General features: G+C 37.7%; 2 protein-coding genes across 5 annotated transcripts in view; one reads left to right on the top strand and one right to left on the bottom strand.

Moving 5' to 3' along the window:
* The window catches only part of LOC138322625 (putative RNA-binding protein Luc7-like 2), a 30,874-nt gene extending 30,092 nt beyond the window's left edge, over positions 1–782 (bottom strand). For 3 of the 4 annotated variants that reach the window (XM_069266612.1, XM_069266613.1, XM_069266614.1), the window contains exon 1: positions 625–779. Coding sequence is in view for 1 of the 4 variants with exons in the window: in XM_069266611.1 (XP_069122712.1) it covers positions 625–685 (61 nt within the window). In the remaining 3 variants the exon portion in view is untranslated. Of the gene's footprint in view, positions 1–624 lie in introns of all 4 variants that reach the window. The other variant, XM_069266611.1, reaches the window with a different exon arrangement.
* Positions 783–6,691: 5,909 nt separating this feature from the next.
* Positions 6,692–27,972, top strand: part of LOC138322617 (fatty acid synthase-like) — a 381,340-nt gene continuing 360,059 nt past the window's right edge. The window contains exons 1-21 of the mRNA XM_069266599.1: positions 6,692–6,838; positions 14,298–14,552; positions 14,719–14,871; positions 15,057–15,230; positions 15,555–15,755; positions 16,112–16,234; positions 16,572–16,802; positions 17,402–17,835; positions 18,048–18,278; positions 18,490–18,679; positions 21,094–21,323; positions 21,762–22,063; positions 22,312–22,691; positions 23,006–23,248; positions 23,612–23,791; positions 23,967–25,239; positions 25,575–25,720; positions 25,953–26,239; positions 26,360–26,717; positions 26,904–27,026; positions 27,523–27,746. Coding sequence (XP_069122700.1) covers positions 14,312–14,552; positions 14,719–14,871; positions 15,057–15,230; positions 15,555–15,755; positions 16,112–16,234; positions 16,572–16,802; positions 17,402–17,835; positions 18,048–18,278; positions 18,490–18,679; positions 21,094–21,323; positions 21,762–22,063; positions 22,312–22,691; positions 23,006–23,248; positions 23,612–23,791; positions 23,967–25,239; positions 25,575–25,720; positions 25,953–26,239; positions 26,360–26,717; positions 26,904–27,026; positions 27,523–27,746 — 5,724 coding nt within the window. The 5' untranslated portion in view covers positions 6,692–6,838; positions 14,298–14,311. The remainder of the gene's footprint in view (positions 6,839–14,297; positions 14,553–14,718; positions 14,872–15,056; positions 15,231–15,554; positions 15,756–16,111; positions 16,235–16,571; positions 16,803–17,401; positions 17,836–18,047; positions 18,279–18,489; positions 18,680–21,093; positions 21,324–21,761; positions 22,064–22,311; positions 22,692–23,005; positions 23,249–23,611; positions 23,792–23,966; positions 25,240–25,574; positions 25,721–25,952; positions 26,240–26,359; positions 26,718–26,903; positions 27,027–27,522; positions 27,747–27,972) is intronic.

Genomic DNA, 27,972 nt, shown 5'->3' with positions numbered 1-27,972 from the left:
TTAGCAATACACCTGTTCTTAAGAAACTTAAAGGAGTTTGATATTCATTTATGTCGAGTCATTTTGAATTATTTTCAGTCCTTTTATTTGTGGAAAGAAATCAACACGTAATTAATAAGTTCCCAAAGAAAATTTATGATGAAACTAAGACAAAGCACTTTATAATTACATATATTTTTAATCCAACTGCCTTTATGGAGTACATATGCAACTCCTGGTTTATCATCTTCAATGTGTCCAGTTGTACCGATGTTAAATACAAATTACTTGTGGGAATAATTGTTTCTGTGGTTATTTCCTTATTTATCTATTAAAATTACAACTTAATTACGAGAATACCGGAAATTACCATTTCAAATAGCACTATAGAAAGACGGGAAGATATCAGTAATTAAGCATTTCTGATATCAATTTAAAACAATTTGTGTTGATTTTGGATATCATAAAGTGTGGATTAAAGGTCGTATGGTGTAGTTTTTTTGTTTTGTTTTTGTAAATGGCCTACTGTATCAAAACTTTGAATGCAAATAACAAGACTTATCGAATATAACATCCGGCTAGGCGACGACGTGGGACGAATAAAATTCGAAATCCTTGCCCTCATCGTCATGGTACGCAACTTACCATTCCGAGACGTGCCCATGAGCTCGTCTAGCATTGCCCGCATTTGATCCTGGGCCGACATGTTGGTGTTTTGGCTTGCTTTTTGCTCTAAATATGTCGTATCTTTACTTGTTGTGTACGCGTAAAATACAAAATGGCGACGTATACCCTACCCGGATGTAACGTGACCCGATTGTAGCGCCATCTATCGTTTTCTTGTAAAGGGGCCCTCAATGGGGAACAGCTAAATCAAGGCCTATCATTCACATACGAGACAGTACGTACGTCTTTGCTTACACATGTAAAGAATTTCGATTTCATGCCATGTTATTAACTAAAAAAGAACTTAGTTAAGCTATTCTAAAAAAAAGACGATAATCAAAATATAAAAAACAACTGAAAAATATGCAACACAAAAATATCAATTATAAAAGCGCAAACTTTCTGTTTCTCTTAGAACGTGACGTACGTCGTTTAAAGCCCCATTATCCGTATCTGTCTTACTTTTTTCATGATTTAGAAGAATGGTGAAAAATAAATCCTGTTATAAATCATGCAGAGATAGGACTAAATCGAAGTCAAGATGAGTGATAATGATTCGGAAACTTTTGAACAATAATCAAATAAATATTGAACATCGCTAGGTGGGTCCCACTTAGTCAAACAAGCCGAAGTAAGCCGACATTGTAACGTCGTTGCCGAGAACGTCATGTGACTACCGTAACTACGTAACGTCTGTCCGAACTCTTCCGAGAACGGGTCATGAACTTTCCGACTTCCGTTCGGCAATAATCGTAACTTCTATGGCGACCAGTTTAAAATGAAGGCATGTTTACAAGTATCGACTTTCAACAACTGCTGTACCAAAGTTATTAAGAAATCATTTTAAATATTCTTTGATATAACTTAATTTCAACTACATCTACAAATACTAACAATATCGGGTTGGAATCTAACTTGACTTTTTGTCGATAGTCACGTATAGTGTGGCTTTAAGAAAAGCATATTGAAAATGAATCAAGCATTGTCATTCTCCTCTTACAATTGTTTTAGAAAAATATTTCGTTTTTTTTTCATGAAATAGCAAGTCGAAAAATTGAGCTAATTAAATTCCATTGTGTTGCCAGAAAAACTTCAATAAAACTGATGAAGATACATTGAATACTATACTCAGTACATATTATAACGTGTAAGTCATGCGAAGAACAATTATAATGCACATTGCAGCGATGAAATCATTTTTCACAAAAGTGAAAAAGGCATAATTCAACACCCGTACACACATGAGTTGACCCATTTTAGTTTTACAGACTTTTTAATTCATCCAAATGCATAACAAGCACATAGGGAAAAGTATAAAGTTGTTGTTTTTTTTTTTTTTTTTTTTTTTTACAAACCATTCATATTTTCTATAATATCCTATAAGAATATAATTCAATATTGTTTGGTAACATCCGCGACCTTGATTACGGACATGTACCAGGTTTGTCCTTGACTGATTCCAATACCATGTACCCAGACGGTACTTGTTTTTATTTACAATAATACCGTGCTATATTGATGGACACTCCTCACCCTTTCTCATACCCATCGGCTGATCATGTGGTTTTGCCTTGAGTTGGTTCCAACGACGTTTATTCATCCAAATGCATAACAAGCACATAGGGAGCAGTACAATTATTTTATTAGTATGACATGGACAAGTATAAGATGACGGAGGACAATATTGTAGTCAATACAACATTCACACTTTGGAAGCATAGTCATGAATATTCTCTCATGTATGCAGCGAAATAAGACAAAAATGTCTTTTTAGGGTTACTGTTATGTTGATAGATTACGACAACTTCATCTTCCTTGACATCTTTATTTGAACTGACTTACGAGATGACGTCACGTCAGACCATTGACTATGACGTCATAATCACAATAATAATTCACGACATCCTCGGGGCCGCGGAAAGTTATTAGATATAATAACACATTAAAAGAATATTTATAGTATAAATTTACACAAAGTTATTGATAAAACAATGTCCATTAAAAAGCGTACAATTGTGTGCTTCGCGTTGTGTTTGTTATGTTCACTAGATAATTAAGTTTTTTGTATACGATATTTATAAGTTATTCTGACAATGTCCATGTTTTGATTTTCCCTTCTGCTGCCACTTTTGCTCTTCTTTGGATCCTTGGTGTGCAATCTGTGACATCCTTGATGTTAACCTCCAAGGGGTAGACCAGTGGCGTAGGAAGATGAAACGTAATGGGGGGGGGGGGGGGGGGGGGGGGGGGCAAAGGTCCTCAATATTTTGTAACACCCCCCCCCCCCCCCCGCACCTACAGGAGGAGATTAATTCAACTCCCAACCATATATGTTTTATGTACATTTTTCATATATCAGTAAATTTAATCCTTGTGCACATTTATAGACAGTGGGGTCGCTATAAAAGGATATTAACGAATACGCAAATTGGCCAGATTAGCGTGTGAGCGCCGAAGGCGCGAGATTTTAGTGTTTTAGGTGTCTGAGGGTGACCCCCGGAAAAAATATGGTAATTTAGAATGGCTGAGATGAGTTTTACAATGTATTTTGATGATTTTGCGAGCGCCCGAAAGCGCGGGATTTTGGTGTTTGGGGGGTCCGGGGCCTCCTCTAGGAAAAATATTACGATTTAGAATAGCTTAAATGAGTTTTGATGAATTTGCGAGCGCCCGAAAGCGCGAGATTTTGGTGTTTGGGGGGTCCGGGTGTCTACCCCGGAAAAAAATTACGGTTTAGAATGGCTGAGATGAGTTTTACGATGTATTTTAATGATTATAAAGCGTTCTTAACATGGTAATTTTTCTATTTAAAGCTGCTTGCATTTAGAAATGATAATTGTGTCGTCAAAACATTATGCAACCCTACTCGATCTGAATACACCGGCTTCACACCATCGGCACATGGTTGTGTAACATAAAAAATGAATTAATATTGTCTCGCTAAGACATAAACAAATTGATCTTTTAAGAGAATTTTTTTAGGTAGTACATAAAATCCTGTGTATTGAATTTTGACTAGGCCTATTTAAGGTTTGACATTATGTGCTTGAACGTTTTAGGAAATACGCCGCGCAGCGGAAAATTTACATGTTTGCTCCCCGTCTTGGGGAACGGGGGGGGGCAGTTGCCCCCCCCCTGCCCCCCGCTTCCTACGCCCCTGGTAGAGTTTGACAATAGGGCGATTTGTTCTTCCTAATGCAGTATCTACAGTTGCTGCTCTAACAAATCCATCACTGCCTCTTATCAGTTCTTTGACAATTGCTAATTTCCATTTATCTCTTGCCGAATTGTCATGAATTTGAACAACGTCTCCCTCTTTGATTGTTTGTGTAATATGTCCGGACTTTTTGTGGAATTCACGCAATGAAGTGACATATTCTTGTTTCCATCTATGCCAGAAATGTTCGATAAGTTGTTGCTTTCTTGAAAATCGTTTTAAAAGTTGATCATAGGAAAAGTCCTCTGTAATTTCATCCTCATTAGAACTGCTCTCATCTGGATACGGTAGTCCTTTAAACTTTCTTACATACAAAAAAAGTGATGGGCAGAGTGGATATATGTTAATGGTCGGTCGTTAAGAATAGCCTCAACCTCTGTAGTTATTGTTGATAATACTTCCATCGTCACATATGCTCGTCCGAGAACTTTCTTTATGCAATCCTTGGTTATCCCAATCAGTCTTTCCCAATATCCACCATACCACGGTGCTCGCTTAGGTATAAATTTTCATGCAGTTCCTGCTTGGCAAAGTGCGTCAGTTACGGCAACAGATTGACTTAGTCGTCGAATATTTTCACGGCACCAATGTTATGTTGATAGATTACGACACCTTCATCTTCCTTGACATCTTTATTTGAACTGACTTACGAGATGACGTCACGTCAGACCATTGACTATGGCGTCATAATCACAATAATAATTCACGACAGTTACATTGGCAAAAAAATAGGGTCGGTCGGAAGGATTTTTCTTTATATATTATTTTTAGTGTCTTTCACTCTAAAATGATGACCGGAACCGGAGTCTGAGATCGAAATCCCGACTTTTGATTTTTTTTTTTTTTCGTAGAAAAGTAGAAAAAAATATGATGACGGAACTGTACTCCTGCTACTCCATGTATTTACATTTTCACGGCAGTCCCACTATGTAACCTTACCAAACGCAGTTGGCAGTCATATAGACAATGAACTTCAAGCGCTTATAATGACGTCATTATCATTGTGACGTCACAATTGTCGTGCCACGGAAAACGGCTAGCGAATGATTTATTCATTATAGATGCAAAATCCCTTCGCTTGTCAACATAAAATTGTAACCAAATGTAAATAAAAGCCCTGAAAGTCTTTCAGTTGGCATTTATAGCCAAATTGAATGCCAACTGAAAGACGTTTAACGCTTAAATAAATAAGCGCAATCCGGCCGTCTGATTATGGAAATGATTTCGATATCACCGCCTAAACGACGGTTCGCCTAGAGAAATACGTATGGACAAATACCCTTGTAATGTCCATGATTGTCTTGAGTTTTCAAGGCTATTACTGACCCGAGTGTATAAAGATAGATAAAATAAGTAAACATGGTCTATCTTTGTGTGTCCTTACGGAAGGTCGTATGTCCTCTAATGACCAAAGATGATGATAGAAAACCAATAATGCTTAGAACTGCATTAACGAAGAATTTTTAGAAATCTGTTAGATTGGAAACGTAGACTTTCTTATTGATAGAGATATTTTTATCATTTGTTATTTACAATTAACAGATGGAGGGGCAAATATAATAAGCTTTGACTGATTATTATATAGTTTGTGTATCTCCGGATACTATAATTAAGTTATCCATATCCGTATCATTTTTCAGCATTGTGTCATTTCGTTATCTCGTGAACAACAGCAAAGCGTACTCATGATCAGAAAAATAACGATAACAAGGAACGAATCTGAAATAGATATCATAGATGCTACTCCAACAATGTTAGAGGTTAACAGGACGAGCTATTTTTTAACATTGCATCGTGTGGCTATCCAACCAATGTAATCAGGGTAGAAGAAGACTCCATACACGTGTAGGAATAGCCTAATATCATGTATGAACACTTGATCATGCGACTGGGAAAATCATGATCGGTTTTAGGACAGTTTATGACAATAATAAGTATATAGTAAACAAAAAACATAACCCAAACAAATCCGTTTCATACACATTATATGTAGAAATTTTGCCCTCCCCTCCCGCTCCCTCCCGCACCATAATAGCGTTATATAACGTCGTTTCTGAACGTTTCTAAAATTATGTCGGCTAACTGACGTTTCAGAATCACCAAGACAAGTTTTATTTATTTGTTATTGGATACTTTTTCGCTATCTAAAGGCCCACTACCTTTCCGGAGTTAAACATAAAGGTTTCTTAATAACATCAAAAAATATATACCGATGACCAAAGATGAGCTTACAACACCAAACATGTGCAATTCCTCGGTAATTTAGGATAACAGTAGAGAGTCATTTCGCTGTTCTGCCGTCTGTCGCAGTGATAGTCAGCTATCGCGCGGTACTAAGGACGACGGCGGGAAACATAAGACGACCCGCGTTATGAACATTAACATTTTATTCATTTCAATCAAATTGTCAAGGTGATGATACGTGTAGTATTAACGGTAAGTTAATAACTTTTTTGACTCTACAAAATTATCCATCTCGTAGTGGGAATAAAGAATGATGATGATGATGATGTAGTGGGTCTTTATTTAAATATTACAATAACCCCGCAAAAGCAAAACGACATTAAAAGCTTATTTATAGAACCATTAATTAATTATATAATATCCTATAAGAATATAATTCAATATTGTTTGGTAACATCCGCGACCTTGATTACGGACATGTACCAGGTTTGTCCTTGACTGATTCCAATACCATGTACCCAGACGGTACTTGTTTTTATTTACAATAATACCGTGCTATATTGATGGACACTCCTCACCCTTTCTCATACCCATCGGCTGATCATGTGGTTTTGCCTTGAGTTGGTTCCAACGACGTTTCTGATTGGTCCATACCGATAACACCACACATGTAAAAGGACCATGTGGCATGCGCCTTGAGTCAGCCGAGTGCAGTGAAAAGTAACCGGCGCGCTCACGATACACAACATAACCGGACATAGGCGCTCTTCATAGCAGACGGATTTTAAAAAGGTAAACATTTCATTTGGTCAGTATCATGAATTTGCATCTAATTTGACATATCATTATTTTTAATTTTAGTATTTAGCATAAAATATTGTATCATGTTGCATCTACCATGATTTTATTGTACCTTTTTTGAGAACTATGAAGTGACCATGTATAGATGTTATGTATAATTTATACTTTTATCTGATTTTTACATATGTTAAACTTAAAGGTTAAAAACAAAATCAGCGAGTTATTTCAGCATTAAGGAGAAGACTTAGATAGGCCTTGCCTGCTGTCTAGTCCTCTTGACTGTATATAATATGTCAATAAAATCCATTGTTGAAATTGAAATAAAATAATCATTTACTTCATGGGGTGTATGGTTTAGGCAAAAAAGGATTATGTGGGTAGGCTAAGTAAAGGACTTAAATATTTTTTTCTTTTAAAAACAACTCTGGTTGCATGATAAATGCATGTGTTTTAGTTAAATGTAATGGAACTAAATGTATTGTTTCTATTAGCATAATCATATGGCAGGAATTGAGTAATATCTATGTAATGATATTAGACTTAAAAAGAAAAATGATGTACAAGGCTGTCTAGATGTAGATTTACACATATATAATTATTATTGATGTTGGTGACACTCTTAATCTAAATCTGGTTTTCATTATTTACATTTTTCTTATTAATGGAAACTGAAGGATGTGGTTTTAAGAGTTACCTGAAGGAATGAAACTGCATGTATCCTGATTGTAGTATCACCTAGGGGGAGATAATCAAGTGAAGAGGAACTAATGGTGTGGACCTTGCCAGTCTAATCTGAGTCTCCAGAGCTAACCAGAATGAAACTGTAGAATAAAATGTCCAGATGTTGGAACTGGATATAATTTGATAAAAACTAAAAGATGAAATCTCCATGAGCTTGTTATTCAAACAAATACACATAGAGTTAGGATTTTAGTGCCATTAGTAGGGAAGAAGTTGATGGGGAAGGTGATAGGGAGAGGTGGGGTCGGAGGGGGTGTCAACAGGAGGGGAGCGCCCTATTGAGGGTGGGTGGTGAGAGGGGTACAGAGGTTGATGGAGGGTTTTTGAGGGTTTAACAGGTAGCCGAGGATATGTATTGTCAAAGATTTTATGTTCAAGATTTTGCTGCCAGAATATGAATAATTTAAATCATGATAATATAAAATTGATTCCCTGTGAGTTCCGCCTCTACTGAAATCCACAGTATTTGAATTATATATCATACGAAGATACAGACATATCCTATAATTTATTGTAAGCTGGTTTATATGGATTTTCTGCACAAACAAGAATAAAGAAAAGAAATTTTCACATACATAAAGTCATAGATTAATGCCAATATATTTGATATCAAAGGTTTTTTAGGTCACCTGACCATAGGTCATGGTGACCTATATATTGCGATAGTCTTTTGTCCATTGTCGTGCGTCATCTGTCATGCGACGTCCGTTAACATTTCCTTGTGAACGTGATAACTTGAGTAAATATAAACCAAGCTTAAAAAAACTTTGTATGTAGACTAATATTGGAAAGATTTGGACGAGTTTGAAAATTAGCTTGAATTCGATGGTAATTTACAGAGTTATTGCCCTTTGCACTAATAATTATTATTTGACATTGTGAACAAGATAACTTGAGTAAATGTAAACCGAGCTTAATGAAACTTTGTATGTAGACTAACATTAGAAAGATCTTGGACGAGTTCGAAAATCGGCCTAATTCGACTCTTATTTATTTAAGGAGTTATTGCCGTTTACAATAATAATTATTGAACCTTGTGATCACGGTAATGTGTGTAAATACGCAACAAGCTTAATGAAATTTTGTATGTAGACCTATTAGATGTATGTTCTTATTTCGGGGAACCAAAGACATCAGTTGGCTAGTAAATGACATTACTAATTTGTATCAAATATCAGATGACCGTTAAGGCCCATGGGCCTCTTGTTTGTTCCTTTAAGCTTTAAGCAAAAATAAATCTTTTCAGATTAGTTTGAAAAATTACTCCTCATAATTGATTTTAAAGCCAAATTGTTCAGCCAAAAATGTAGGAGAAGCAGGAGTTATTCCACCTTCATTTGTAAATGATGCCACCTTCGCCCTGTATACAATAGTCTATAGAAATAGATGTACGTGGTGGAATTCACAGAATGGCGAGGTGGATATGCGATAAATCAATTAGCAAACATTATCTTATTGAGACTTGTAACATACATCCTTACTTTGGAGATGTCTAGAAAACTGATCAGTGTCAATAAATTCAACACTTATACAACTAGATATAGAAAAATGCCATAGGGAAGAATTTTAAAACCAAGGTTAGAATCATCTTAATTGGAAACTATTTAATTAATGTACCACTGGTAATGTTGTCAGTATATTGTGTAGAAATCAGATGTAATTAATGGTATCACTGATTGTGTGAAGATTAAATATATTTATAGAACTCTCAAGGACATCAAGGTCACTTCTGACCCAAGACTATATCAGTCGGAGTATGGTTAAATTATTGAACTATAATGCGCAATATGCCACCAGGTATTTTGCATGTCGTCAAAAAGCTGAGCCAATTTATATTCTAATTGTATTTCATTCAATGTTTGACCTAGCTGCAGTATTGTAGCTCAAAAGACTTTTAGACAGATAATGATGTCGTCTTTAGAGCTACAATTGGTGCCTATTACTGCTAATGGTGCAAAGAAATGGTTATGCAAACCATTATTAAAACATTTGCATGCATTTTATCTTATTTGTTTTATTACACTTACCTACTACATAATAAAACTGAACCGTATAAAATATCAAATTCTCAGCTAGACATTATTTTTAGCTCACCTGGCTTGAAGGGCCGGTGAGCTTATGTCATGGCGCGGCGTCCGTCGTCCGTCCGTCCATCGTCCGTCTGTCCGTCAACATTTCCTTTAAATCGCTACTAGTCATAGAGTTTTACATGGATTGTAACTGAATTTGGCCACAAACATCCTTGGGGGAGGGGGAACAGAACTTGTATAAATTTTGGCTCTGACCCCCGGGGGCAGGAGGGGCGGGGCCCAATAGGGGAAATAGATGTAAATCCTATAAATCGCTACTTGTCATAGAGTTCTGCATGGATTGTAACTAAATTTGGCCACAAACATCCTTGGGGGAAGGGGAACAGAACTTGTATAAATTTTGGCTCTGGTCCCCCGGGGGCAGGAGGGGCGGGGCCCAATAGGGGAAATAGAGGTAAATCCTTTAAATCGCTACTAGTCATAGAGTTCTACATGAATTGTAACCAAATTTGGCCACAAACATCCTTGGGGGAAGGGGAACAGAACTTGTATAAATTTTGGCTCTGACCCCCCAGGGGCAGGAGGGGCGGGGCCCAATAGGGGAAATAGAGGTAAATCCTTTAAATCGCTACTAGTCATAGAGTTCTACATGGATTGTAACCAAATTTGGCCACAAACATCCTTGGGAGAAGGGGAACAAAACTTGTATAAATTTTGGCTTTGGCCCTCTGGGGGCAGGAGGGGTGGGGCCCAATAGGGGAAATAGAGGTAAATCCTTTAAATCGCTACTTGTCCTAGAGTTCTGCATGGATTGTAACCAAATTTGGCCACAAACATCCTTGGGGGAGGGGGAACAGAACTTGTATAAATTTTGGCTCTGAACCCCCGGGGGCAGGAGGGGCGGGGCCCAATAGGGGAAATAGAGGTAAATTCTTTAAATCGCTACTTGTCCTAGAGTTCTACATGGATTGTAACCAAATTTGGCCACAAACATCCTTGGGGGAGGGGGAACAGAACTTGTATAAATTTTGGCTCTGAACCCCCGGGGGCAGGAGGGGCGGGGCCCAATAGGGGAAATAGAGCTAAATTCTTTAAATCGCTACTAGTCATAGAGTTTTGAATGGAATGTAACCAAATTTGGCCACAAACATCCTTGGGGGAAGGGAAACAGAACTTCTATAAATTTTGGCTCTGACCCCCCAGGGCGGAGGCAGGGCCCAATAGGGGAAATAGAGGTAAATCCTTTAAATCGCTACTTGTCCTAGAGTTCTACATGGAATGTAACCAAATTTGGCCACAAACATCCTTGGGGGAAGGGGAACAGAACTAGTATAAATTTTGGTTCTGACCCCCAGGGGCAGGAGGGATGAGGCCCAATAGGGGAAATAGAGGTAAATCCTTTAAATCACTACTTGTCCTAGAGTTCTGCATGGATTGTAACCAAAATTAGCCACAAACATCCTTTGGGGAAGGGGAACAGAACTTATATAAATTTTTGCCTCTGACCACCTGGGGGCAGGAGGGGCGGGGCCCAATAGGGGAAATGTAGGTAAATCCTTTAAATTGCTACTTGTCATAGAGTTCTACATGGATTGTAACCAAATGTGGCCACAAACATCCTTGGGAGAAGGGGAACAGTACTTGTATAAATTTTGGCTCTGGCCCCCTGGGGGCAGGAGGGATGGGGCCCAATTGGGGAATTAGAGGTAAATATTCTAATTAATATTCCTTCAGAAAAGAAACAATGAACCTGTATTTAAAACATTATTTGGCATTACAAACCAGGTGAGCAATACAGGTCCTCTGGGCCTCTTGTTTTACATATACATACAAAATGTACGAAGGCCTTTCTGAAGAGGATTTATATCGAAAGTCTTCAAATTATGAATTTGACGTCTTGTGAGCGGTACGGTAGATATTAAGAATGGTAGTTGTGTTTGTTAGGATAACAACACTATGTAAATGCTTGTATACGCATAAATTAATCGGAAACCTCCAACAAAGTATATAAAATTGTGCCCGAGTGATTTTCGGAGGCGCTGCTCCACTACGACACATAGGGACCAATTCGTACCCGGCCGAAAGGTATAGTAGGCCGGGTACGTATATTCGTTCTATGTTTGACCCTGTAGTGTATTTACCTTTAATTGTATAAATTACATATATTACCTGTGAGATCATCAGAAGATGTTTAATTTTAGTTGTTTTTGAAAAATATCATATGAAATATTATTTGAAAGATATATGAAGATGAATATAAATAATATTTCTTTTTAAATGACTAGGATATTTGATAATGATAAATATGTAACAATAAAGAATGAGATTGAGTGGTCAGACTGTGGTTTGATAATGATTCAAACAAGATCCAAACCATACAAAAATCAATGATTAGATATTTTTTTGCCTATTGTATTCTTCACCAAAATGAATGTCAGTGATTTTTCATGATATTTTTGGGGAAAATGTTTTTGACAGAAATTGGTAATTTTTAAGTGTGAAAAGAGCGGTTTTAGGGAAAATTACCCATTATAGGTAATTAAATATTGTAAAACTGTTTTATTTGAGGTTACATGCTGTTTTTACATGGACCTGTATTACATCAACAAAACAGTCTTTTATCAGAACAGCTTTTTTTTTTTTTTTTTTTCTCAGCAATTCGATTTGGGAATTTTTCATTGTAATTTGGAAAATATACAGGGGTTTGCATTGGGAATGGGGTCATTTACCAACCCCAATTATATATGGAGAACAATCACTGAAGGTGGATATGTTAGTGAATAGGTTCACAGGAAAGAAGAAAATGTAACGACATTTTAAAAGAGACCAACTACTGGGAAATTCTATACATCAGATGTATCGATGGAAAATGTTATCTTACCCATATCGTCTTGGTATCTTGAAATCAAAGTATTGTTCAGAATACCAGGAGAACACATTTGTTTGCACTACGAGGCTTGAAACATTTTATTTCACCATGTGTTATCGTACCCAGTAAGTGTTTTATCTCTATGGTACAAAATTTACATGTTTGTCTCAGAGAATAAAATAAAAAAGATGTAAAGTTATTACAATATTGTAAATACATATTGTATATGACACCATCTGACACCAGAAACTCACACACTATTTATGAAAACACAAAACAAGCTGATGCAAGCATCTACAAAATGGCTTTCAACTCTAAACTATGAATATTACCATAGAGAGAAATTTGTATATTCAAATTTGGACTAGTTACCTCCCCTTTATATATCATGTAATGTCTGAACCATAACTATCATAGGACTATTGTCCGTGTCTCATAGACCGGTCTAACTTTAATGAGAGGGGAGATAATTTTTGTGATAAGTCTAGCTTAAATTGAAGGAGCGATTATGCATGTGACAATTCTAACCAACTGCAACATCTCGGAGAAATTTTCTGCAATTGTTGGAAATATATTTCCAAAGAGTGCAAGAAATTTCTCCGAGATGTTGCAATTGAATTCTAGCTTTAATCTAAGGAAAGATAACTGTTGTGATTAGTAAAGTTCAGTGTCAACTATTGTGTATTATTTTTTACTGTATACCAACTGTATATATAAAGGTTCCTGATCATTTCAACTCAATGAATTTTTCACAATTACCACAAATTATATATGAAATACTCAGCAATAGTTCTCGAGTGACATGCATTGTTTTCGGTTATAGATCTGATTATGTAGTACACAAAACGACCTTTCTGGGTTTCATCTTTTTCTCAACAACACCATTGTTTAGATATATATCAATACATCGTGATATTTTCCTTTCGATATATCGATACTTAACATATCAATGACATCTCTAAATAAACCTTGCTCTGACAGCGTGTGTGGGTCGAGATGCTGGTCTATGTACTGTTAGTCAAGATTAAAGTTCAATAGTTGGGACATTAGGTCAGTAATTAGGACGTTGGACGGATGTAGTCACAGCTATCACTTATTATTTAATATATAATATTATATATATAGTATTGGTGTATTTTTATAGGAACTTTAAATTGTTATATAAAGTATTTTTGTGTTATTTATATTATTGTTGATTAAAAAAACAGTTGACAGAAATATATAGAAAATGAGCTAAGTTTAATAACTACAACAACACAATATAATAATCCATGAACAATCCAATATAATAATTACAACATTACATTTGGGGTAAGGAGTACTCGCCTACCATTAACCTATCCAATTATATATATCCTTCTCCACGTAGATTTTATTCAGTTCAGAAATTTTTATTATAGTGAATGTCAAGACATAATCTATTACAGCTGGAAATCAAATACTTTGTACATTCTAATTGAGTCTAGGTTAATTCTTTTGCTTTTTGCTTTTGTTATCTGTTTACTTTATGTTTATATAATAAACTGTTGACATTTATTTCATCTTCTGGTTATACTTTCCACTGTGTCCCGCCGGAATCTCAAAAGAACATTGCAGAGGGAGAACTTGAGGAATAGGTGATGAGCCATATATACTAAAACACAACGCGAATTAACATCCCCACTGTACACGGAAGGCTCACCCATTCGCCGAGAACCCCTATTGTTACATATATTCATGTACCATCACAGCTAATTTAAGGGGAGATAATCTGTATGACTAGTTTAGCTGCAGTTTACGAGTTCTATGTCATGTATATCTGATGTTTCAGAAATAACTGGTACAATGCCTGCCAGACTCCTTGACAGTCCACCACCAATAGACAGAGGGACGACAGCGTCCTCTGATCTGATGATAGACGATTCCTCTGTCAACATGGACAGACAGAACACAGATACGACACCCTCAGTGGTTATAAGTGGCATATCCTGTAGATTACCTGAGTCTAATAATATGGAGGAATTCAAACAGAACCTGATGAATGGGGTTGACATGGTAACTGAAGATGGAAGACGCTGGACACCAGGTGAGTAAAACGTCTTAGTCTAGTATGTTACTTAGCTTTATGTTCTTTATTTATGTAGAGTAGAAAATCTTTATCTTTTAGAAGGCAGGATCACAGTAAAGCAATTTTATCTTTACAGTTTTCTAGTTATGCCAGAAAATGTAATTTCATTTCAAACTTGTTGTAGGACTGTTTGGTTTACCGGAGAGGAATGGAAAACTTGTGGATTTAAGTAAATTTGACGCTGCCTTCTTCGGCGTCAGTCCTAAACAGGCTGATGTTATGGATCCCCAGCTGAAAATGTTACTGGAGGTCACATACGAAGCCATCAGTGATGCAGGTCAGTAAATCCTGGCTTTTGTCCAGATTATTCTTGTATAGAAAATACACACAAATATCACATCATCCTGGAATATACAGTGATAATAATCATGTAGGTATGAATGATCTCCCCTGATTCCATATCATTTCCATAAAAAATGAGGGACATGATGATGATGATGATCGTGTTATCTCCCCTGACAGGTGTGGACCCGACCAGTGTACGAGGCACCAGGACAGGAGTATTTGTGGGAGTCAGTGTCTCCGAGTTCCATGATACCGTAGCATCAGATGCGGAGACCATTCAGGGCTACAGTATGACAGGCTGTACCCGTTCTATGTGTGCTAACAGACTCTCTTTCTTCTTTGATTTCAAAGGTTTGTGTTAAATTGTGTTGGTTTCTATGTGAAGCTAACACAAGTACTAAACTACATCAGGTCACCAGACTGGAGTGAACAATGAAGCAAGTGTTATTTTTGTCAAAAGTTTGACAATTTCAAAGTGTTCAGGTGACAACCATAAGTGTTCAGATGACAACCATAAAGATTTTGTATCAATTTATATAGTTCATTGCGATGATGTCTGGCTAGCAATTCAGTTATGTTGCCAATATTTTTACCAAAAACTTACCTGTCATTGACATTAAGGATTATTTATATTTTTAGAGAAATTATATAGACTTTTACTTTATGCTGTTTCAGGGCCTAGTCACACTGTAGATACAGCATGCTCATCCAGTCTCCTGGCCCTGGACCATGCATTACAGGCCATCAGAACCAACCAATGTGATGCTGCCATTGTCGGAGGATCCAGTCTCATTCTGAATCCATTGACATCGTTACAATTTCAGAAGTTAGGCATGCTATCTCCGGAGGGAACCTGTAAATCATTTGATGCTGAAGGTAAATATTGTTTGTTTTTTGTAATTATTATTTTAAAAGAATTGCATTGTGAAAAATATGATAGTGTCCAGTGTGTCTACATTCTATTCATCATTTCAATCATTTTTACTGATGACATTTATCTCTTGGTTCTTCACACTGATTACCATTGTAGATCAAACTAATGATGACAGGATCAATAGAGTCAAGCTTTATTTTATCAGCTAGGGTTGACTTTAAGGTTTTAGTGGTTTAAGCATCCGTAGTTATCAGGCATCCCAAAGGTACTCCTGATCGACTTATGACCTCATTGTCCTTTAGAAAATGAGATTAAAATATGTTCGTTTTCATTGTCTGTCATGGTTTTGTATTTATAGGTAATGGATACTGTCGTAGTGAAGGCATTGTGGTGGTTTATCTCCAGAAGGAAAGCTCCGCCCTACGAATGTACAGCCGACTTATCCACTCCAAAACTAATTCGGATGGTGGGAAAGACCAAGGTAACTATACCATTGACAGGGTATATTTATGTCTAAAATTGTCTGTATACTAGGAAGTACGTAAGAAACACACGGATACATGTTGGAAGTTAAACTATAATTGTCTACATTTTTTTCTTTTTTTGTAACTAGAGTTGTATATTTGTGTATATACAGCTGTTTAGGAGCTTCAGAAGGCATTCTGTTTAGGTGTCTGACATTCTGCTTATGCTTTCCTTATCTAGATCCATGTTTGAAAGCTCAGACTAGGTAGTTTGCTAGTTACTGAAAAAGTTGGTCATTTTTTGTGACTAGGGTGTTCTTGTGAAGGTCTATAGCACATGTTGTCCTTGTACAGGTATCACCTTCCCGTCCGGAGCAGTCCAGAAGTTACTGATAGAGGCTGTGTATAGTGAGGCCTGTGTGTGTCCCTCCACGGTGGCATATGTGGAGGCCCATGGGACTGGTACTAAGGCTGGCGACCCACAAGAACTCAACACCATCACAGACGTGTTCTGTAAGGGACGTGACGCCCCACTTCCCATCGGCTCTGTAAAATCTAACATGGGCCATGCTGAACCAGCGTCAGGTAAAAACATTCAAGTGATGATGATTTGATGGTTCATGATACCTCAATTAAAACCATCCAGATATCATATTCTACATGCATTAATGAACTGTTTTATCCATAATTCTGGTGTCCATAGAAAAGTTCTTCTAGGTACATGTATGTATATTTTTTGGAAAGGACAGTAACACCATTTCCAAATGTAGAAAAAGTGAAAGACAATTATCACAAAACCAGATAGCTTCATACATAACGACATTTCTGAGAAATCCTTGGCCGTTTTTGTTTATTCGGAACAACCGGTTGGACCGTTGGTTAAAGTCATTATTTCGAGTATAAATCCTGACGGACCTGCAGTTTTTGATACAGGCCTGTGAGGGCTTTGTCGAGGCTCGCCTGAATACAATATTAAATCACCAGGTCCATCTTTAGTTAATAAACGAACAACTAGGTCCAACAGTCCAACAGTCCAACCGTATAATCAAAAACAGCCCAGGTTTATTTGGATAAGGGGAAATAATCACAAACATAGAAGGATAATGCAGAATACAATAGGCTATAGTTTATAACAGACACAAGGAGCTGACAAATGCTCAATAATAATTTTTTTCTGTTGCTAGGCCTTGCGTCTGTTGCTAAGGTAATAGTAAGTATGGAGGAGGGAGTACTCCCTGCCAACCTCCACTACAACTCACCAAACACAGATGTCCCAGGACTGGACGACGGACGGTTACAAGTGGTAGCCAACAACAAAACATGGGATGGAGGCTTCGTCGGGATCAACTCTTTTGGGTTTGGTGGTACTAATGTCCATGCCTTATTAGAATCCAACGCAAAATGTGACAAAGATGACTACAGCAAAAACAAATGTAAACGAGTGTTTGTGTATTCTGCACGCACCGAAAATGGAGTTCAATCAGTTATGGAGAAGATCCAGGAGAACAGTGACAATATGGAGTTACACACGCTGTTAAATGAGACATCAAAGAATGGCCAACACAAGTACAGGGGCTACTGTGTACTAAACACAGACAATAGTATCGAGGAAATACAGGTTTGTTATTTACATTATTGTGTATATCCAAAGCATTAACTTTTGTTCAAGAATAAAATGTTTCTATTTCAAAGATTGTCATTTCTGCATGAATATCCAAATATATTACCAATACAAGATGTAAGTATATGGTAAAACTCCATTTACCAACAACAGACTTTAATAACTGCTTGAAATATCAGATAATACCTATACACTATTCTGGTTTGTAGCCTTGTGATACGACAGAGCGTCCTGTCTGGTTTGTATTCGCCGGTATGGGCGCCCAATGGTACGGTATGGGACGTCAGATGATGGAAATAGACGACTTTAAGAAATCCATTCTGAAGTCGGATGCTGTGCTGCGTCCCTACAGCCTTTGTCTGTATGACTTTCTGATGAAAGGAGAAGAGAAGATGTTTGAGGACACGCTGCATTCTTTTGTGTCAATAGCAGCCATACAGGTAAGTTGATACCAATTAACAATGTGTCTGTATCAGTACAAAATATCAAAAGAACTTTGTTTCACATCTTAAAGTTTGGTAATTATTTAGCAATTATCTATATAATTCCATTGTCATAACATATGTAATTTTTTTATGTCATTGGATACAATTTAAAATTATTGAATATGATTTTGAAATTACTCTCTTGTCACAATATCGACCGGTGTAGGTGGCCCTTGTTGACCTGCTCTTTAAGATGGGTATTAAGCCCGACGGTGTATTGGGCCACTCAGTGGGAGAGTTGGGATGTGGATATGCCGATGGCTCTCTGACTGCCGAGGAAGCGGTGTTGGCTGCTTACTGGCGAGGACGCTGTATCCAGGAGGCCAAACTACCACCAGGAGCCATGGCAGCAGTTGGTAGGTGGATATGAAATATGTATTAAAGTTACGGTAAACCTTCGGTTAGTTCGAACAAAATTAAATAAATATTGATGGACCAGTTCAAATTATCCGAAATTAAGCTTCAGGAAAAAATCGTGAGTTCGAACTATCCGAGTTGAAATCAGTAAAAACCAGCTTTGAGTACCGATGTACCTGGCATAAGCAATGTAAGGCAGAAAATCTATAGGGAAAGTATTTAGTTTCCTGAAGATATTATATTCAATCATTTTCTCGTAAACATGAGCATTTAATTGGTGAATTTATAATTAATTGTGTAGCAGAAGCCGCATGCATATGTGCATGTGAACAAGGCCTCAAACAGCACCGTTCACGATCGCGGCCTATAATTTACATCGATGTCCGTTAACTGAGATAGAAACTTTATTTAAACCACAGAAAATCTAGTTAGATCTTTGTTATATTTCATAACAAACGTAAATTTATTTATTTACTTTTTTAGTTAAAGAAAATCCGGTTGCATTTACGAAACTGCTGTTGAAAATATTTGTTTACATTCATTTCGTAAAATTAGGTCACAATCGCACTGTGACTGTCAGATTGTCCAAAACTCGATTGCATATTGTCTGCTTCTAAAATTACGTAACTAGTTTTAACCTGACGAAAAGCTACGAATCTATTGTTCAATTATTTAACACGTGGATTGTTTTGGCTGGAGCTGAATATGTAATCACACTCACTTGCTGTGACCCAGCGGCTGGCTTTTGATGCTCGCTGTGACACCTCGTAACTGGCCTGTCTAAGCCAGCGTGAGGCACGTGTTTACAGGTAATTTAACACCTTGATTGGCTGATTAAAGATAGATTGAATGCATATTTTAATGTCAACTTAAACTGATATCCGTATCTAGATTGGACTTAACAAACATTGGCTATTTCTTCCACTTGTTTCCATCAGGTACAGCGATTTAAATATACATTGTCGGGGCCTAAGATTAAACATTTGGCCTTGCTGCTTTGTGTATGATATATCGGCATAAATAATTTATGGCTTAAAATGTTCATTACTTATCTGTCGTATGGTCTTTAAAATGATGATCATTTATACAATCTTTATTCCAAACAATTTGTTGCAATATGCAAAATATCCCCATTTTAAGGGACCCCATTGCGCTGATTTGCCGACAAAAATCTTACTTTTACGTTCATAATTTGATGTGTTCGAACTATCCGAAATAGGATTGATTATGAAAAGTCAGTGTTCGAACTATCACTAGCTAAAAAATTACCGTTTTTCTGGAAAAAATTGTGTGTTCGAACTATGCGGCGGTTCGAATTAACCGGAGGTTTACCGTATTTAAGTTTTTTCAAGTGGGGAATAAATTAAGCTTGACCACAATAGTCCTTTTCTTGAAGTTACATAGTTTAACCAAAATGTTTATCTTATGTATTGTTAGGCCAAAAAAAATTAATTGTTAGTTTCTCAGGCCACTTTTTTAAAAAGTCAGTGCGGGCAGCGGGAATATTTTTTATTTTTTATTTCTCTGAAAACAAATGCGGCAGATAACATTTTATTTTTTTCTCACTTGAAGGACATGAAAATCAATGAAAACACATGTAGAAAATGTAAATTCTTACTCAGTCTTTAAGAACAGCTTTTAAATATCTCAATCGTCACTATATCCAAAGAAAACCAGTTGAAAATACATAATCCTGGGAGGAAACATTCCGTGCTGACATCGGCAGCCATTTTTTACCTGAAATGAAAGGTGCATACTAAAATTGGAGCCAATTTCCGGGTGCGTTTTCGAATGGAAATTTCGGGCGAGTTCGAATGGAAATTTGGGGTGCGTTCGATACGGCGGACTCAATTTTAATTTTTAAGTTATGGCGCATAAAAACGTTGGTGCGGGGGGTAAATGTCGATGCGGCGGGGCCTGAGAAACTAAGAATTAATTTTGTTTTGCCTTATGTTCCGTAAAATGTAGTTTAGTGTTGTCTTTTGTGCAGTTTTTCGATTATGACTTTGTGTTAGGAGTATGTGTCTTTGTGTGTGTGTTTTTATTTGTGGAAGTATGATGATATAATGTTGTGTACATGTTAAATTGGAAAAATTAAAGAAATAAGTATTAATTTAGAATTTATATCATGGAAACATAAGCAGATACTGTAAACCAACTTATTTTCGCCTTTACTAAATTTTGCGAATTCCAAAATATTCACAAAAATAAAAGATTTACAGATTTACAAATTAATTGACATTCAAATCAGTATATAAGTGATGTATTAATATTAATTTGCAGAAATAAACTTTTGCAAATTTACTTGGATCGTGAAATTGGCGAAATTAAATTGCACATGAAAAAAGTCGGTTAACAGTGACCAGTTAAGCGATTAGTAGACTGTTAGGTATATGTGTGTTTGTACTTACAGGTCTGAGCTGGGATGAGTGTTTAAAACAGTGCCCTCCCGGTGTTGTACCGGCCTGTCACAACGCTGAGGACACAGTCACCGTGTCTGGTCCTGCCGAGGCTGTCCATCAGTTTGTGGAGGAACTCAAAGCTAAACAGATATTTGCTAAGGAAGTCAAGACCTCTGGGGTGGCATTTCACTCCTATTACATGGCTGACATCGCCAGTACTCTCAAGTCAGCTTTGTCAAGGGTAAGGTCAAATACCAGGATAAATCAAAATGTTAAAAAATTGATATGATATTTTTGGAAACGCATATGAAAGAGTTGATTTATAAGAGTTGCAATGATAAAATCTTTCTTCAGGAGTTAGTTACCTCAATACATTTGTATATCACCTGTATATGTAGATGACTGAGATAGCCTAGGCCAGATGTCCAATCCTACTGACATTTTGATATAATTTTGTCGATAAAATATTTAGAAATTTGATAAATTGATATAAGTAACAATGAAAATGACAGAACTAAAGGTTTCAAAAATAGAATGTTTATTAACTGTAAATAGCATTGGTAAAAAAGTATAACTATTTGTTTAAGTGAATGAAGATGAAATAATTTTTGACACTTTTATAATGTCTTATACAAGAGCTTATTACATTGACTAATAGTTAATCCTTGTCTTTTGCCAGATAATTGTACCAAAAAAGCGTGGCAGTACTTGGATCAGTTCCTCCATCCCCGAGGATCGATGGGACTCAGAACTGGCCCAATACTCGTCAGCTGAGTACCACGTAAACAACTTGGTGAGCCCGGTGTTATTCCAGGAGGCCCTGAGTCATGTCCCAGATAATGCCATTGTTATTGAGATCGCTCCACACTGTTTGTTACAAGCTATCCTGAAGAGGTCACTCAATCCGAAGTGTAGTATCTTCGGTCTGATGAAGAGAGGACATCCAAATAATGCTGAGCATTTCTACACCATGTTAGGCAGGTAGGTATCTCATATAGGTTGTTTGTTTTAGGGTTGATAAGGAGAAGGTTGTACTTTGGGTAAATTGATTACAATTGTAGAAAACTCTGAGCTATTGGCGGAGGTGAATGAGGGGACTGCCATGAGAGATGTGTCCTGTCCTAGAGTTATTCCCCTCCTACATCACAGTCCAGTCCCGATAGCATGTCCTATAGTTTTTCCCCTTTCTATCTGCTAGAACTTTGTGAGAAAATGCTGTTTTTCCCCAGATGTTACCTGCAGGGTATCAACTTTAACTCCCTGAAACTGTACCCGGAGGTATCTTTCCCTGTGTCCCGGGGGACTCCGATGATCTCCCCTTTGATACAGTGGGAGCACTCCACCAACTGGTTTGTACCAACAGAGAAAGACTTCACCAACAAAGGGGGCAGCCAATCAGGAACAAGCTTCGAGATTGATATTTCACCCGAATCCCCCGATAATTACCTAGTGGGTCACATAATCGATGGCCGTGTCCTATTTCCTGCGACAGGATACCTGGTACTGGCCTGGAAGACTCTGGCCAAACAGAGGGGACAGATATACGGGGAGATGCCTGTTGTGTTTGAGGATGTCAACATCCACAATGCTACCATCCTACCAGAGAATGGTGAGTAAGGCTTTCATTTTACTGCCCTGCCATTAGGTATACAAGTCTCGTCAGCTTATTGTATCTCTTTCTGCATTGATGTTCTGTTAGAGTACTGAATTTTAAAGGGACAAATAAGTAAGGAAAGCAAAAAAGGAAAGGAAAGAAAGATTTTGTATTTGTTGCCATATACTTTAAACTAATTTCAAGAGCTTTCCTACAAGTTAGTAATGTTGAAAAGGATGAAGCTTCAGACTTTTGTGATTTTCACATGACCTATCTGACCGAGAGCTATCCTCATGAAGCATTATCATGAGCCTAGTATGATTTTGCAGGTAAAGTAAAACTTGATGTGATGATCATGGAGACGACAGGTGAATTTGAAATCAGTGAAAATAGTACATTAGTGGTCAGTGGCAGGATCAGTACTCCAGAGGAGACCAATCAGACGACAGATAGGACACCATGTGACCATACAGGCACCATTCTGACGTCTTCGGACATCTACAAGGAACTTCGACTGAGGGGATACGACTATGGACCTGGTTTCAGAGGAATTCTACAGGCAGACATTACAGGTAGCTTCTTTATCATTGTACCGTGCAGAAAGACAATAACCAGCACCATCAGGAAATACTGGAGGTATCAAATTCTGATGTAACCAAACCATAGAAAATTCATTGTGTCATTAATGAGAGGACATTGGTCATGGAGAAAGAAATCGAAATGTCAGAAATGACAAAATTTTACTCCACCATAATTTTACATAGGTGATAGACAAGTGTGTTACCATAGTTTTAGGTGACCATCCATTCTCTTACTTTCAGACTTTCCAATAAGAGTGATTTGTATAAAATGAATTAGCATTCCATGCATTGCTTTGAAATAGAATATAAAGGCTTACTTGAAGTTACTTACCTGTGATTCTTTCTTTGTTACAGGTGTGGAGGGACGACTATTGTGGACAGGTAACTGGGTGACTTACCTGGACACCATGTTACAGATATCAGTTCTACGCTTACCTGGTGGAACTTTACGTCTGCCCACTCGTATCCGGTCTCTGACTGTTGATCCTATCAGGCATACTGGTCAAGTGTACCAGACACAGGACGGCCATCAAGGTTTGTCTTGTACTAATATATATATACACCATCAAAGTCCACCTGGAGTTCATATAGAGATAAGGGCATTGATATCCGACAATTTAATTCTTATTTAAAAGTAGTATAGTGGTTTGGTTTAAACTATTTTTTAATATTTTATAGATATATAATCCTTAAATTCTTTTCCTCACAGTGACCAATATTTTGGTGGATGATCACACAGACTCGTGTGTAGCTGGTGGGGTAGAGATAGAGGGGCTACACGCCACTGTGGCACCACGGCGACAGCAGAGTCAGGCACCTCCAATCCTAGAAGAGTTCCGATTTGTTCCCTATATCAAGGACAAGACACCTAGTGATGATCTTATAGAATATAGAAAGGTTTGCAATGCATTTGTACATGATGAACTTTCTAAGTTACTCTCAAGGGACACAACTTTAGACCGAAACACAATCCAATGTTTGTGTTCCCAGTCTGTACCTGATAATGAAATCTTGAGTCGGCTACCTCATTGGTCATCGTTGCCAGGTACGCAATATCTTACAAGGCTTCAGGAAGTCTTCCACATTTCTAGTGATAATCAGTATTTTCAAAATGTACAAAACATTTACAACAGTTGGGATGGTTGTGCCAAAGACTCAATGGTAGAGAATTTGTTTGCTCCGTGCTCACTGAAGCCATGTTTAGATGTTGTGGTTGAGAATGTGATGACCTCGGTGGTGAAGGTGACAGAACTGATGGGGACAGACAAGTGTAGTGTATCGGGGGACATACTGCCCCTCCTCTCTACACATCCCCTAGTACAGGTAGACTACAAAGTCTGCTCCAGTAAACTGGCGGACAGAGACAGACTACAAGACAGTAATGGACTACAGGACAGCGAGATTTTACACGTAGAGTGGAGCGCTGAAGCAGAAGCCCCTGGCAACCTAAAGAATAGCCATCTTGTGATAGCTAGAAACTTCTTACATAAACACACAAACATATCTGTGGTGATTCAAAACATCTCTGGTCTCCTAGCAGACGGCGGGTTCCTCATGATAGAAGAAACCACACAGAACTTTTTGTCAGCATTTGCTCTGGAATATCTTAGTCAACAATATCCTGAGGTTGAGAATGGATTCACCGGGCGCAGGTGTTTGTATTACCTTGAGAACGACCAATGGGAAGCCTTGTTTCAAAAGGAAGGTTTGGAGGTAGTGTTTAGGAGAACAGACAGTTTTCAATCCACATTGTTTCTGTTGCGGAAAGTTGGTGTGGACAGCCAAGAATCAAGTTCACAAGAAATCCTTAACATTGAAGGGACAAGCTGTGAGTGGGTGGAGAAACTGAAAGCCAATGTGTTGGAGTACCAGGACCAGCCTAAGGGGAATAACTTGTGGTTGACAGTGAGCGAGACAAGATGTAGTGGGGTCCTGGGGCTGGTGAACTGTCTGAGACAGGAGCCGGGAGGAGAAAAGATCAGGTAAGGTGGTTGAGATATTTGTGGTGTTCTCTTTCTACTAGTCTTGCATTTTCTGAATGCCTGAACTGCATGTGATGTTTTATTCCTGTCAGTTTCTGTTTGTCAGAGGGAAACTGGTGTGAGTTTCTGTTTATCTGAGGGAAACTGTTTCTGTTGATGTGACTGTATAAAAATGGCTCCATTATAATGTTTAGTTAGGTAGCTAGCAGCTACTACAAAGAGACAGATATAATATAATTGGTGTGTCTTTGAGTTGTATACAGTATCTGTATTTGTTACTTCTTCTACAGGATTATAAAAAGGAAAAAAATCTGAAATCTGCTGTCAATTTACAGGTGTGTATTTAATATGGACTCCACCCAGGCAAATCCGTCCTGGTTGTTTGAAGGATCAGAGTTCCAGGATATTGTAAGGAAAGACTTGGTGATGAATGTTTGGAAGGATAGCACATGGGGTTCTTATCGTCATGTACCTTTCTCAGGTAAGTTTGTGGAATCATGGGACATGGGGCTCTTATCGACATTTACCTTTGTCAGGTAAGTTTGTGGAAGTATGGGACATAGGTTTTTTTATCAACATTTACCTTTCTCAGATATCATAAGTTTGCAATTTACCCCTTATTGTGGGAAGCTTATCTTGTAATTAGCACTGCTTGGTATTTAATATTAAAATGGAAATGTAACCATCAGCTATTATACATTTTGGTGTTACAGATACCAAGCGTAAACCCTGCACTGGAGCTTTTGCGAATGTTCTGACCAGGGGTGACCTGTCCAGTCTTAGCTGGATAGAATCACCTCCGGACAGTGGTCAATCTGGAATGTCCAATTGTAGTGTCTACTACTCTGCTTTGAACTTTCGTGATGTGATGTTGGCCACAGGAAAACTACCTCCTGACGCTTTACCAGGAGATCTTGCCACAGAGGAATGTATACTGGGAATGGAATTTTCTGGGATGGACAGACAAGGCCGTCAAGTGATGGGACTACTCCCTGCCAAGGTATCAAACTTTTGTGGTCAAGGTTCTGTCCAAATTTTATGTTAATGTGAATTCAAGAAAACAACCTTCAGAGGTTTTAAAAATAATATAGGACTTATTATTGCCCATCACTTTTTACAGGGCCTGGCCACTGAAGTCAATGTGAACACCAATTTTGTCTGGTCAGTCCCAGACCATTGGTCAATGAGAGATGCTGCCACGGTACCTGTTGTGTACACGACGGCCTACTATGCGTTGGTGGTGCGGGGCCGGATCAGACCAGGAGAGAGTGTGTTGATCCATTCGGGGAGTGGAGGTGTTGGTCAGGCAGCCATCAGTATCGCACTTCACTATAGGTGTCAGGTGTTCACAACGGTGGGGACGACAGAAAAACGAGCATACCTCAGGTCTAGGTTTCCAAAGTTAGAGGACAGCCATATCTGTTACTCACGAGACACATCATTCAAGAAAGATATTCTCAGACTTACAAAAGGAAAAGGTGATTATACTAAACATTAGTTTTTATTCCAAGTATTACCAAATCTTTGGGTAACCACGGGCTGCTGAAAGTACCTATAAAAGGTATCTAATATTAAACAATTACTTTTGAAGATATTGAAATGAATTTTATTGGAATGAATGTAATTGATATTATTAATAAATTGGGGTTTGATTGTTGTTTTAGGTGTAGATGTGGTGTTAAATTCTCTCGCTGAAGAAAAGCTCCAAGCCAGTGTTTGCCTTCTTGCCCAACATGGCCGCTTCCTGGAAATTGGCAAATTTGACTTATCTAAAAATAATCCACTCGGTAGGTAAATACATGTTATAGAAATTTGAATGGGTATCAGTTGTGCTGATGATAAACCAAGCTCATTTCCGCTCTACTTTGTCCTCAAATGCTTAAAGACAACCTTGTTGCTAATTGTTCTTCCTCTCAACAGACAGACAAGAGATAACAGGCGTCCAACCTGGGTTGTTGTATAAACAGGGGCGGGTTGGGCGTAGTTTGACATCGTTTCAAACCGGTCCCAACATGCTCCTATTACAAAAGTTGCAGCTACTAAATTTTGCGATTTCAGTTTCAAGACTCGGATTCAAAAATTGAATTGAAATATCTTTCAATATTATCAAAGTTAATACTAGTTGGCTGAGATAAACGCAAACTAATTAAGCTTACTTGCGAAAATCACAAAAGTAAATGGCACTCGAACTAAAGTTGGTTGACAGTTGTCCCTATACATTGGGTCTTAGCTAATGGATTTCAGAAATAACTGATTTTTTATCCATCAACCTTTTCCCTCCAGGTATGTCCGTGTTCCTGAAGAATGTCAGTTTCCATGGTATTCTACTGGATGCTCTGTTTGAGGACGGTAACCAGGAATGGAAGCAGGTGTCGGAACTTCTGTTCCAGGGGATCAATTCTGGGGCGGTACAGCCACTTCCTTCCTGTATGTTTGAGAGAGATGACCTTGAGGGTGCCTTCAGATATATGGCCAAGGGCAAACACATTGGCAAAGTCCTCATACAGGTACTGACTTTATTTTACTCATCAGATGTAATGACCTTTCATTGCTGTTACACACATTCTGATGTCATACTTTTTTATATTGAAAAAGGGTTTAAATAGACTAAATAAATTAATGAAGATTTGTTTAGGATAGATAGATGTGTATTTGATTGTGGTATAATGAAATTGTTAATTAATTAAAAAAAAATATATCTTGTGGGTTTAACTTAATTACAATCACCATGCA

This window comes from Argopecten irradians, chromosome 5 (assembly GCF_041381155.1).
Source record: "Argopecten irradians isolate NY chromosome 5, Ai_NY, whole genome shotgun sequence".
In the NCBI taxonomy this organism is placed as follows: domain Eukaryota; kingdom Metazoa; phylum Mollusca; class Bivalvia; order Pectinida; family Pectinidae; genus Argopecten; species Argopecten irradians.
Note: the sequence above shows the minus strand (reverse complement) of the source record. Positions and strands in the feature narration are given on the sequence as shown.